A 14,389-nucleotide genomic window follows, 5' to 3' on the forward strand; every position below is an offset into this window, starting at 1 on the left:
CACAAAATACTGTTTAAAAGAGCTGTTTATTAACATGGTAGTGTCAGTAGTGGTGAGCAACCTCGCCCAGAGATTGTACAGGCCACATACACTCACAGTTGGAGGCAATGGTGCGAGTGAAGGTCTCCCAGCAATTGGAGTCATACCTACGGCGAGTTAGATAGATGGTCTGAGACCTCTGAACGCACGAGAACCCTGGGTACACGCACACCTGCAACCAAAATTGTGTACAGCATACAAATATGAGCTCTGTAAATGTTATGTTGCTATTTCATAAACAAAAATATGTATTCAACACTCTTTTCAGTTGTTAACACACTACAAATAAACGTTTTAGGCTCTTTCATTATGGGTACACTGTTTTCTACATGGATTGATAACAAATAACATTGTTGTAAAATTATAGAGTTTTATGAATATTAAATTAACTATAAACATTATTTGTAAAATTTATTGGCTGAGCTTTAGCGTAGCTTATCACTCGTCGGGCTGGGAAAATTTAATTTCTGTCTGTCTCTAAAACAAACTCTATAAGCTTGAAATTTTGCTTGGAGCTCAATTTAAATATGAGGCATACTAAGTTTGATGTTAGTGCATGTAGTTAGGGATTTGGCTGAGCGTTATTGAATATTTTTACTTTGGTCTTAATGGGTTACCATGATAAAAAGAGATACTAACGCTTAATAAATTAAGTTGTAAACAAAACATCAAATCATATGAGATTTACTCTTATGTTGTAGTACCCTCAATGGCTTACCAGAACTTTTATATTTTGAACACTGCTTGTAAAACATAATTTACTGAACCAAAATATGAATGAATCATGTGGCAAGATATCTCAAGAAGATTTCATCTGTGCACTTTTGCATGAAACTTCATTTCTAAATAGACAAGAATAATGAGTTCTATGATGAGGCATGTTCAACCACGGATTTGGCTGATGCGTATCACTCATTAGGCCAACGCAATTTCTCTTTTGTCTACTGGGAGGATGTAAACATTTATGTATGTTTGTATGCCTGTCTATCTGTCCCACAGGACATCTAGAAAATAAAATGAGGTAAATAGATTAGAAATTTTGTTTGCAACCGTAGCAAAGCCTATTACGACACATGGTGTGGTTTCTCTTTCCTTTTAATAAATAAAATAGCTATCTCTTGTATATTTGTTTATACAAAACATCATAAGTTCATTTTAAAATACTGTAATTCATGTACCAGCACCTTTCCTATCCCTCTTTTCTTATTTATAACCCTTTTTCTGCATTGGTTCTGTTTATATTGTTGTTTAAACTACTTGCAATATAATAGAAGGTCACTTACCAAATTGTTGGGAGAGAGAAAGCCTGGGGTTCGCTGGTTAGGACCCTTGCAAATGCTCTCAAAGTAGTGGGGTGGCCTGTACTCATAGTCCTCATCGCCATATAATTCCTTTAGCTCCACTCTGCGGCGAACTATCTGACACAGTGGCCGGAACTCCTGCACAAGATAAGTGGCTTTTAGTCTGGATATATATATATATATATATATATATATATATATATATATATATATATATAGAGCACATAGCCTGGGAGAAAGTTTTTAGGTTTGATTAAACTTCTAGTAGGACAATATTTTCTAAAATGAAATATGACAGCATACTCTAACAAGAGCCTAACATAACAATTGGAAGTATTTATTTTTAAAATCCTCTTAATGCCAATGTTCTTATAACAAATTATTTTAAATGCAAGCATAATGTACCAATATCTGAGAGTTGCAGGACATTTTCAAAACATTCATAAAATGCTAAACGTTTGGATGTTTCCAAAAAATAATCTTAAATAAGAATGCTTTTACAAATACTTTTTTCGATTTACATGTGAAATAACGTATAAAGAAAGTTTTAATAAATCATTACTAGTAATAACAAATTGATGATTAAAATAACTTTTTATCTGTTATCTAAAAAATGAAAGCCTTTTTGGAGTAAATACATATACTTCTTGTTTGGAGATCATTTTGAAAAAAAAAAAAAAAAAAAAACTGATACACATTGAAAATCTAATGTTCTCTTTATTATTCTTGATTTCTTAATGTGTGGGATTTTTTTGAACGTTCTTTTCAAATACTTTTGACGTGCTGGGTAAATTTGATACTGGTCTATAACTATTTTTCCTTTATTTTTAACCTTTCTTTTCTCCTTTTTTAAAATTGCATTATATGTGCATATTTGAGTGGGTATATTGACAAGACCTAAATGAAAGGTTATTAAAATATAGTAGTTTTAGGCACTGATGCTGGTATCTAATTATACTATTACTGTTATGATATATACTTGTACATTTAAGCCTTTCAGGCAGACAATCTTTTTGAAACATCATTGAAACTTATTTTCAAGGGATTTTCAGATGTAACAATTATGAACTCACAATTATCTAGAGCTTTAAGGTTTTATTAAAAAAATGTATTGCTTTAGCTTTGGCTACACTTCAATTTATAGTGTATCTAACATAAGGCAAATTTAGAGGTCATGGATGGATTTTGTAGTATTGCTGGCGTTTTCTACAATCTCTCTAAGGCTTTTTTCATTATAAATAACTTATTAATTGTTAGTAAAGTTAGAATATGAAATTTTGTAGACAACTCTACCATGTTTTCAGTCGTATTGTTTATAGAAAGCAAAGAGCATAAGCATAAAATTCACATTATTATGGATAAATAAATAGTGGAGTACCACAAGGATCTATTTTGGGCCTTAATATCTATCTTGTCTTTTATTATTTTTATAATTTCTTGCTGTATAATATTAAAAATGAGCCTGTATTTTACCCAAGTGATACATCTCTAGTAAAATGTACCTGAGATCAAAATATATAAGTTAAAATTCTAGATTTAAAAACATGGTTTACTATAAACAAATGAGTATTTAAATAAAAGCCTACCAGTATCTGTAAACTTGTCTAGAAATTATAGCATTCTTGAATTTAAGCCTAAATTATATTATATAACAATTCATTTGCTTGTAGTCTATCAATTTTACACTGTTGAAAATAAAGTAATAGATTCTATTTCACACACAATGATTGTATTAAAACCTACGTTAACAAGAAAATCACACATTTATGTTAAGAAAATAATGTGAAGAGTGTTGTTACATATGTGATGAATTAGCTTTAATCTACTTGGTATTGCACACTCTCAGTTACAACTGACCGGTATGTGGACGTCACGCTCGGACTTTCCAGTATGTTCAGGTTCCAGCGAGTCATGGATGTTCTGGGGCAGAAGAGGGAAGTATTCCCAGGGCGAGACACTGCGAGCAGGTCTTCTGCCTTCCTGCAGCAAATACATAGGAGAGGTTAAGTTTGAAACTTTTGATGATTCAGATTTTGTTTTGTATTAGTCTAGAAGTTGTTAAGAAGTTGAAAGTAGAGATTTCTTTAAGGAATTTTGAGTTCAGCTTCATTTCATCCTTCACTTGGTGCAGCATCTGAAATATGATGCTGTCACAGACTTGACTCCTGGAAGCTGGAGTCCACGTCCGTCTGAAGAGACCCTAAAAGTTCGTGGCAAAGAAGTTCAAAATTAACTCTGCATCGTTTTGACATCAGAGACACCTAGACTACAAAATAAAGTGCAATCTAAATAAAGAGGTGTTCTCATTCTCTCACAAGTGTACAATTGAATGCACTCAATATTTGCATCAAGTCAACCCTTCCCAACATAGCTACAATTTGTTTAAGCATAGAAATGTAATCAATAGAAAGGGCTTACTTCACACTCCTGGTCCCCTCCACACTCTCTACTAAGCAATGTATTATTATAATAATTGAAGGTAATGTCTAGTGAAAGATTACTTCCCAAAGTCATTGTATATTTTTCTTTCATAACTAAATATAAGTGATGTAAAGATGGATGGCCACATAAAATGGAAAGAAACACAGTTAGTAGAGTTTACATTACAAGAACCATTATTTCTGACAGGTTATTGAAGGCTGTCGGCTCATCAGCAATGTAATGCTCAGAAATGTACCTAAAAACTTTTAAAACTATTTATGGTTACTACCATAATAAATTTGGAACAAAATTACAATATCAGTTACCATAATTATATATTTTTCCTTGTCGTGACATGAGTTTTAGCTAAGCAGAGTTGTTTACTGATCATGTTCAAAACTGTTGGTGTACAAACAAATATTATTGGCTATATAACAATATTGAGAACCATTGGAAGGAACTAGAAATATAGGAATTGTTAGTATCTGAGAGTTTTGTAATTAAAAAATGGGTACATACCCCACATGGCAGTGAGGTATGGCTGAGTTTAAATTGCTCAAACAGTACACCTAAACTTCTAAAATCAATCAATAAAACGATATGGAATATGTCCAAAAAGTAAGTTAAGAAAACAACATTTTCAACCAAGCCATAATACTTACATGAAAAGTATACTTTAACAAGTTCACGACGACGTGTACACCATCGGGTACATGAAATCTTTCACAACTGCTGTCATGTACCCGATCGGGTACACACTGGGCTTCGTTTTTTCACTGCTGTGTAAAAACTGCACACAGTTTTCGGTTTTATAAATTTTATACTGAACTATAAAGTACAATTTATCTACTTTAAAACTGAACAAGAATTTTCAAGCCGAGTTCAAACGTTTATCTGAAAAGGTAAGTAGAACAAGGAGGTACCTGTATTTGGGTAAAGTTGACATTGTGGAAGTTGGGTTGTAGAGCCAATACTGAAGTGATGAGCAAATATAGTAGGCTGACCGCTTCCTGGAACAATAGCAAAGTGTTATTTATTAAGAAATGATAAAATTGTAGAAAAACCTTTATGCAAGAATTTGTAGAATATCGGTTAATATACTTTTTTATAAAGTGGTATTAATTATTAATCAATTCCTTAGCAACAAATTGACACACACAATCATACATATAAAAAATGAGCTGTTGTCCCGTCCCTGTGATCAAATCGTGTCAGCGTTGTATTCCACCTGCTCCGATCCGCTACCTGCCCTCCTACCCCACGCCCTACACCTCACCATGCCAACCTATCCCCGTCTGCTCCCCTGGCTCCTACCTTGTGTACGGCGCAGGAGGCTACTGTCAACGACCATGGGAGGGGCTGTGTGGCCACCATCCTTTCCAGGGAGACTTCAAACAGCTGATCTACTACCAGTCATCATCCGTGCGGTGGTTTGAGTGGCTCTGGCTCTTCTGGCTGTGGTTCATCAGCTACATAATCCTCCCTCTACTCCTGGTCTACTCCAATATGCTTCTCATCACCTACGTCAGTAGACTCCTCACCGTTATCTGTGCCCTGGTCTTCAACGCATACTACGATATCCTCTCTGACTTCTTCCGCAATCACTACGTTCTCTACAGAGAGAACCTCCAACGGCGTAGTTCCGCTAAGTACACATTCATGCAGATCATACAAAGTTACCGCCCATGCTACAACCAAATCACCTTTCAATACCCTTTCAGGCTTTAATCTTTCTTTCCAACACTAACATTTTTTATCGTAAAGGTTTAAACTGTTATGGTGTGGCAAATAAAACACATGACATTATATAAATCAAGTTTCTGTGATCTATGATCTAAACCACAATTAATAAGTTTTAGAACTTTTTATAACCTGTAGAAGACTGAAATATATAATACATACCTAACAGTCTCTTTCTTAACTAATTATACCAGAGATATTTAGGTTAAATGTGTTAACAAAATTTGTGGGGAGCTTCAAAGGAATTTGAAACTGGGACCTCTTGTTCCAAAAGCTCAAGGGCTAGCCACTATAGAGACTGATAATTGAAGTCATTTCTCGAGCCAGTTTCTCAATGTCTTAACACAAAGTACCTCATATAATATGCTTCATTTTGTTTAGACACAATCATGCAAAAACTTTCTAATGTAGGCTATCAAAATGATCTCATGTTTATATTAACAAGAAGTTACTTAGACTCCTCTGTTGTACACATCTCTGAGAATGTATTAAGCCACTGATATTATAGATAACCAGTTTGTAGGATCTACTTAACACATAAAGCTCTAAATAATGGTATTGTATTTCTGAAGAGGACTCTTTAACTAAATAATTGGTCTGCTTATAGTGTATGAAGGCTTAGTGGACATAGTTAAATATAAGAGAAATTAAGTTATTAAATACATTGTACTGGGAAACTTGATACTGTACAGAAAAGAAGTGATTTAAAATCTATATTTCTAATTTAAATGAAAATAGCATCAAACACATTAGAAGATACTAGATGTACCGTATTAAAGGAATAGATTAAAACAATAATTTCCTTTTGCCAAAAAAACGTAACAATTTTATTATAACTTTTGGATTAATTAAATAGTAAACATTGTGTTGCACTCATTTGACAACTTATTTTTTTTAAGTATCTCCTTTTCCAAAATAGAAGGGGGGACAAATCACAGTTTTGAAGTAGTTGTCTCCTCCTTGTGATCCACCATGAAAGAGTATCAGAAAAATCCAAAAGCCACAAGAAAAAGATTTTACCTTATCCTAATTAAGAATTATGTACAATTACAAATTCCTTATTTTGCTTTTTGGTTGTAAAAAGGAAGCACTCCACTTTTTTGAAAGAGAGAAATGTATTAATCTATTGATATTAAGTGTTGTTTCATATGTAATGATTGTTTACAGAAGTATTAAGTGAAATTTCAATTTAGAAGAGAGCTATTGAACTAAAAAAATTTAAAATTTACATGGATGCCTTTTTGTATACAACCAAGATAAAAGATTTTGTAGTTTACATTGGATTTTATATTTGGTTTCTACTATATGGTGGGTTGTATTACAATTTGAAAATTTTGAGTAATTCTACGACCACCAATTTTGAGAAATAGGGTAACAAAAAATTAAACAAACTTTAAGTGTAATAAACATTTTCTGAAGCATTTGACTTTATTTTAATGGTAAAGAAAGTTAGGAGGATGGTTATTCCACTCTTTATAGTTTATAATGGTGAAAAATAAAGACACAAATTGTACAGTTAAGGCTTTTTAGGACTGAAGTTTGGATCTCTTTTGTAATCAGCTGTTTAAGGGCCAGGAAGTGTTGGTGGATGAGATAATGTTCAGCAGTGATCAACTCATATTGACCCTAGATCAGCGAGATCAAGTGGTCTGGACGTAAACAAACTGACTGATGTAGTAGGATCTCATGTTGATACTTAGGTTTCCATAAATATACTCAGTATCCTACAGAAGCAAGTTTCCATAAATTATATTTAAAATTTGTGTGATGAAATAATGTTTATGATAAATAGGAAGTTGATTTAATTACAATAAAAATAGGAAGTAAAGCGAACCTGAAGGAAGTTTCTGAAATATGATCAAGTCCCAAAAGGCGCTTTTAATCCGAGTGATGAACAATGTTTATAATCATATGGTAAACAAAAGTAAAACATAAATTTTATATAATTTTTATTACATAATAACCCAACATAGTCATACTACTGTCAAGTTTGTGTAACAAAAACATCTTTTGTATGTTTGTATTGAAATAATAAAGTTTGAGGTTATTACTTTAAAAAAGCGATATTACCAGCTGGTTTACAATAATAATAACAATATCCTTTATTACATTAAAAAACCCTACAATTGCACAGCATGTGTCAATACTACTATAAATAATACCAATCCAACAATAAGGTTTTGGATTTCGACATCAGAACTGGGATTTTACATATAACTACTATCATTTATAATTTTCAAGTATTTTCTTCCCAGCGGCCCATCATGAACTCTTCAACAGAGTAAAACGCCTTTAACACTTGTAGGTGTTTCAATCGAGATTTTAATTATTTGGGATTATTTAGATGTTTAATACTCTCAGGGAGCTTATTGATAAGCTCATGCCAATTTGAGAAGGCAAGTATTGAAACGCTGTCGTTCTGTATTGATAATTTACAAAGTTTTCCCTGCCTCTTGTCCCATATTTGTGGACGTTCCTGCCTTGTATCAATCGACAGTACAGGGTTACTTTGTTTTAAAAATAATTCTGAAAGCTTTATTTTGTGCTCTAAATACGCTTTCAAGTTTGTATTTAGGACAGCTGCCCCATTATGTCAAACCGTAATATAAGTGTGGATGTATCAAACCATAATAGGCCGTTTTTAATACATGAAGACTTTGAGCAGACGCTTTCGGTATGATAGTCCCATGTCAACCCTCGATCAAGGTATAGACAAAGGAACTTGGTTGATTCAACTTCTTCCAAGAGAACGCCATCCACCCATCACCTCGGGTAGGTACTATTGCTCCGGTTGCCTAAGACAGATATTCATCACGTTTGATTTTTAACTGTTTATTTTCAGACGTATAAAAACATGCTTAATGCATGAATTTAGATCAATGAATGACTTCACTTCAAGATCCTGTTTTTGTTTTTATCTATAATACAGAGAGTCGTGTTGTCAGTATATTGAATCATCTTTCCATTGTGGATTAATGAATTCAGCCTGCAGCCATCAATAACGAAAAAGGCTGGCCCCAATATTGATCCCTGAGGGACACTATGGGACATTTTCACTGTGTCTGACAGTGCATTCTAAATATGTATGCATTGCATCGTTCCCTGCCTGTAAGATAAGATGAGAGCTAATCATGCGGCAAACCCCAAATACCACTTGTCCACAACTGACGCAACAGTGTCATATGATGCACACAATCAAAAGCTTTGTAAAGATCGAGAAATATGTTTGGCACATGTTCTCTCTTTTTCAGACCATCTTCTAGCTTGTGTCAATAGTAGTTAGTATTTGGAATCAGCTGTTCTTATTAGTCTACGTAATAAGCAATGTAAGCGTAGCAACAATGTTGACAGTGTTATTATTAACTTGTGAAATATAGAGCAATAATAAACTTAAAATTTGTATTGTTATTATAAAAGAATTTAACCAAAATATTCCAAAGGAACCTATAAAATTTATTTAATAGACAATGAATAAGTTAAATGAAATTTTGAGTATGTAAATTATATGCCAACTACAAACAATAAAATCTTTATATTGGAACACTTTTCAAGAATAAATTATACTTGTTTTATTTTTTTTTTTTTTTTTTTTTTTGTGTTTGCAGAATGACGACAGATACGCGTATTTGGTGCATAACTGGCCCAAAAGCGCTTTTCCGGTCATTTAATTGAATTTCCGCGCTCGACGGTCGCTGCCGCATTTCATGCAAAACACGATCGCATCTCGTAAAGACCACTTCGGTGCTAGAGCAGCCAGCACCAAAATAGCCCATGACATTTCAGGCGGTGTTGCCATATCAGGGTTGACCACGAGCTGTTTTGCGATATTGAGACGGAACAGTAATTTTTCGTACACGTAAAACTGGCAACAGCGTTGGGCGCAGGGTATAGGGGGATGATTGAATGTAGCTGCTTCCATCAAACTATTTTGATGCAGGCTGCTCTAGTCATAGAGTATATTAAGTTTTCAAAAAGACGAAGGGAAAGGGTGTGGTTTACTCTTACATGTTCCCTCTAAATTCTGTTGTCTTGATTGAAAAGAAATACGTGCAGAAAATATATTGACTGATTTTATGTTTATTTGCAACTTAGTTGTTTCTTGCAGACAATGATACATAGAAGCACGTCCGCTTCAATTTAGCTACCTATGTAAAAAATACTATTCCAAGAAATACAATTAATATCTATATAGGAAGGACGCAATTTAAGACATCTGAGGTTTGCTTTTTTCTGATTTTATACGTTAAACTTTACTTGTGGAGGATACTCAATAGTAGAAAATATGCATCAAATTAAGAAAAGCGAAGGTAACTTTATCATAAAATATTTTACGTCATAGGAAAAAAACTAAAAGTAGGCCTAAAATAAAAAAAATCTAAATCCTAATATCGAGCATCAGAAAAATGGTTATACAATGAAATTTTAACAGTATCATGCAAAGAACAAAGTTTTGTATGCTGTGCTGAAATAAGGTAATGGCAAAAAAGTAACGGAGATAAACGGTATAGATAAGATAGCAATCAACATGTATTCTAAACTCCATGTAACGAACACAAAATAAAGATATAATAAGTAACAACGAGACAAATAAGCGTAGGCGACAACAACATTGTATTAATAACTAAAACAGGCAGAAAACGTACCCAAGAAAAAGATTAAGTACAAGCACTACGTCAAAAAACAATAGTTCAACTCGGTGAACACTCAATATTCTCCTAATGTATCCAGTTGGCGAAGAAACATGAGAATATATTCGGATGAGTGGGCGATTCTAACGCCCAGCCTCTGCTCAAGTAGAATGGCACTGTTTATTTCTTAGTTGGTTGCATGATGTGTTCCATCGAAAAACTCACGGCATTTTGCATGGGAAGAACACCTGAAGTATACCAGGCCCAAAGATATACGGAGTCGATTAAACCATTGATAAGTTTAAACAGGAACAGTCGATCCTGAACATGCCTTCCCATCTCAAGACAGTGCAAGCACAAGACAATATTTGACCTTTTATGCTCATTTTTCATTCACAGTCGCCTTAAAATGTGCGCTTTTTGGAGTGTCATTAGATTGTTAATGTTAATAATAACATATAATTGATTTAGCAACTTCAAGTTTTAAGTTTTAATAATCTGGATGAATTATTAGTTTTACTTTTAAAATATAATACAAGATTCTGCCACTCTCCCCAACGAATTTATGCTTCGGGGACCACGAGAGACTCTAGTATTTAGTAGTTTAATCAACTTGATTGGATTGATGTCCATTAATTTTCCATCTCATTAGCGCTGTAATGGCCCAGAAGCACGCACCGTGTCAGCTCACAGCTTCACGATAAGTCATCAAATAGCTCAATTTTATATAGTAAAGTGGTTTTATACACCGACTGGCTGGAAGGGCTATAGTCCTGCTCGACCAAACAAGTGAACTCAAAAATAAACATCCACATTCCACAGTAAGCCAAGTGAATGCTTAAGCATCTTATTTTGGATGAAATAATTTCTGCTGTCTTTTTTATTAGCTAATGCATCCATGAGTTGAAATGCTGTTGCTATTTAATGTTTGTTTTTAACGATGGCTGGATTGAGAAGAAAGCAGGATTCTTTTGGTCATTTAACATCGGTCACTGATGCAAGAAATGACGTAGTTTTTTTTACTAATGTGTTGTAACATTAAACTATGGCAAATGTCAGAACAAGTCCTCTTTTATTCAAAACCACTGGTGTGTTATTGCATTGTAAAGGAATAAAAACGAATTGAATCTTTTTAAAATAGTAATTGTCCAATAAATTATTATTAACTTAGTTTAACACACGTAATTAATAATTTTCAAAATCCACGTTTTAAATATTAGAGACAGTAAAAACTCTAAGTTTAAATTAAGTCCGGTAACTAATTAATTAAAATTTGTAGTTTTATCTAGAATCAATATTGACGATTACATGTTATTTTTATCGATACATTTTACTGAATGTTATCATACTGCAGTAATACTTTTTCAAATATTCTCAAAGTAATACAGCACTTCAGTGATCCAACAACGTAGTCAGGAAAAAATTGGGGTGGGGGTGTCCAGGCAGCTGATGTTTTTCCCGTAGTGGACAGAGAGTAAGGCCCCATTTTGTTCCTTAAAATGTTCTTGAACCATTGCTTTGTTGAGAACGATTCATTTGAGCTTCTTCGTCGCTGACTTTCTTGGATCTCTTCAGACCAACATGACTCCAGATTCCAGGACTCAAGTCTGTGACAGTCAGATTCCAGACGCTGCTCTAAGAAGAAGATGAACTGGAGCTAAACTTAACATTCAGATTGAATCAGCCCATCTGACCATATCTAAGTTGTGTGTAATTCACAATAAGTTGCAGCACTAATAGCTTTCCTCTGCAGCTTGATGTTTTAAGGAGCTAATAGCTCGCTGAAAGTGGGCTGCAGGATTGGAATCATCTTCCACTCTCATTATCACGCATGACCATTGTCCTTGTTCAACTGACTGCTTGCACTGACGCCAATTTCAAATGCCAAAGGCATGTTAGGCTTTTAGCACTAATATTGGTGTATTAACGGTTTGCTCGAGGTATTCACCCCAAACAACATTGTCGTGCAAACATTTTCGTCATCACATCCCGGGTTTTTTTATTAACTTATTTAATTTTTCGAGGACTCCTCTATAAACCACCACCCTGAGGTGTTATAACTGGCAGTCTTCATTAGGTGGAGATATATGTATGTAAATATTGATGACTTTACCAGGTAAACATTTGTGTTCGTGATAGTGTACAGATAGATAGTCATCTTATTGTCCAACACTTGCTTTGTTGTAGCTAAGATGTATTTCTTTTTTCTTATATTACTAGTATATATAAGTTACATTAATACATATTTTATTGTAGATTTCATGTTTTCCTTGCGTATTTTTTCCATACGAAGATTTTACAGTACTTATACTGTTAATTAGATTCATGCTGCAGATCGCGTCTCGATCTCCACACACAGGCTACGCCCATGTAGAGATCATTTCTTGTCTTTGTTTATATGTTGTGATCTGTATTTCAATGAGGAAATAAATATTCATTCATTCAGACGTACAACCAACTCCGATTCTTATCCATTGTAGAGCCTTCGGTACCGCTTAACAAAAAAAAAAAAAAAAAACAAAACAAAACAAAAAACACATTTGTACTGCTTTGAGTTACATTAAAGATAAAACTTTTAAAGTGAAAAACGTGTAATTAACATGGTATTGACGATTCTACCATAGCTTATGTTAAAAAAACGAATTCACGGTAAAATCTTAGTTCTCACGCTTACGCAGCCAATGTTAACTAAGTTTTCCGGTTCACACCAAATCGCTGCTGACTGTAAACTTCTTGAAATATTTCAGCCTCGCTGTGGAGAGAAACTTTCGTCAACAGATGCTAAACAAGAACTGTTTAAAATCTTAGATTTGGTTGTTTAGATCCAGTTTAAGAGGAATACAAACTTTACGCTCGCTATAATACAATTATGACTGAAAATATTATAACAGAACGTAATCTTTATTTGTCTGCAATAAAATGCGTTAGTCTCTACAAGTCTCGGTTTACAATCTGGTGATAGTGGATACGGGTTACTTTGTATCAGTTCGAAGTTATGTCTCCGGTGGATTTTTGGGATATTTACAATTATAACTGTAAGTATACGATTTGCTCTTTAAAACGGACATGGGGGTTGTTTTATTTCATTAAAAATATGTAAATTAATAACGATATTTAAAGACAACGTACTATTAAATAATTTTAAACCAAGTTAATTTCAAAAACTAAATACCATAGCATTTTACAACAGTTCATAATAATAATAATATGTTTATAGATTGTAAACACTAACATGTTATCTCAATCGTCAAAGTGAATGACATACTAAAGTTTTGTATTTATTCTCTTATTCTTCTTTTAGCACATTTGAATCTCGTGTATACATTCAATTTTTACATTCACCATAACTCTCGTTCAATCCGGATCTTTCCCACTCTTGTTCCAATGTCAGTCAGCCAATCATGTGGTCTCCGAAATATGAGTCATAAATTCGTCTATGCTGTTAAATGCTTTTGAAATCAATGAGTTTTTAATGCCTCGGTAATCGCAGCATTTTTTATTAAATTGTACAATTAGTCGATACATTTAACTCCTGTCTGAGAAGGTAAACGTTCATAAGCTACCGTTCTGTGTTTTTCATTTGAATAGTTATACCTGCCTCTAGTTTCACAAGCATATATGTCGTTACCTCATAGGATTGCACTTTGTCTTGAAAAAGCGAGACGTCTCCAAAATATTGAAGCAGGGTCATGTCATTAATCTCAGATTTCTGAAAGCTGGTCTGCACGACTCTCTGAGTTGCAGTTTTTCAATTATTCTGGTAGTTTTTTTTTTTTCAGAATACATATTCAGAAAAAAATTTTATAGTTCCTCACTAGCTTTTACTTAGGAATGATAGAGTAGCTTACTCTTTAATTTCAGGACTCCGCCTTACTAATCCTTCAAAGTTAGGAACATCTCAATAGTCTAAGAAAATACTGAAATATTTGGTATGAAGTCCGCACAGAGATTCATGTTATCTTATTAAGAGATAAATTATATATGCGGACATTAATTACTCTCCTACTTCAGGTCCCCGCCCACTCGTTTTAAATGGCTTATAGTAACTAGTGGATTAAAACCCCAGAACAAAATACAATTAGATTTTACTTATCGTGTAGCGTATAATGGTACTTGAAACGTTGACTCCCAGATTTCAGTTTCCTTGGTAATTCATTTTCAGAATTGGCAACCACAACGGCCGTATTTCAACTGATGGTTGACTGATCGGCCGGTCCGTTAATTTAATGTATGAAGCCTTGATTAATTTCCTTAATTATT

The 14,389-nt window shown here is 33.7% G+C and overlaps 1 protein-coding gene across 1 annotated transcript in view; it reads right to left on the reverse strand.

The window, feature by feature from the left end:
- Positions 1–7: 7 nt before the first annotated feature.
- The window catches only part of LOC124359997, a 53,905-nt gene continuing 39,523 nt past the window's right edge, over positions 8–14,389 (reverse strand). Inside the window, exons 2-5 of the mRNA XM_046813219.1 lie at positions 4,685–4,771; positions 3,198–3,320; positions 1,323–1,478; positions 8–211 (exon numbers count right to left, since the gene is read on the reverse strand). Coding sequence (XP_046669175.1) covers positions 44–211; positions 1,323–1,478; positions 3,198–3,320; positions 4,685–4,771 — 534 coding nt within the window. The 3' untranslated portion in view covers positions 8–43. The remainder of the gene's footprint in view (positions 212–1,322; positions 1,479–3,197; positions 3,321–4,684; positions 4,772–14,389) is intronic.

This window comes from Homalodisca vitripennis, chromosome 4 (assembly GCF_021130785.1).
Source record: "Homalodisca vitripennis isolate AUS2020 chromosome 4, UT_GWSS_2.1, whole genome shotgun sequence".
NCBI lineage: Eukaryota > Metazoa > Arthropoda > Insecta > Hemiptera > Cicadellidae > Homalodisca > Homalodisca vitripennis.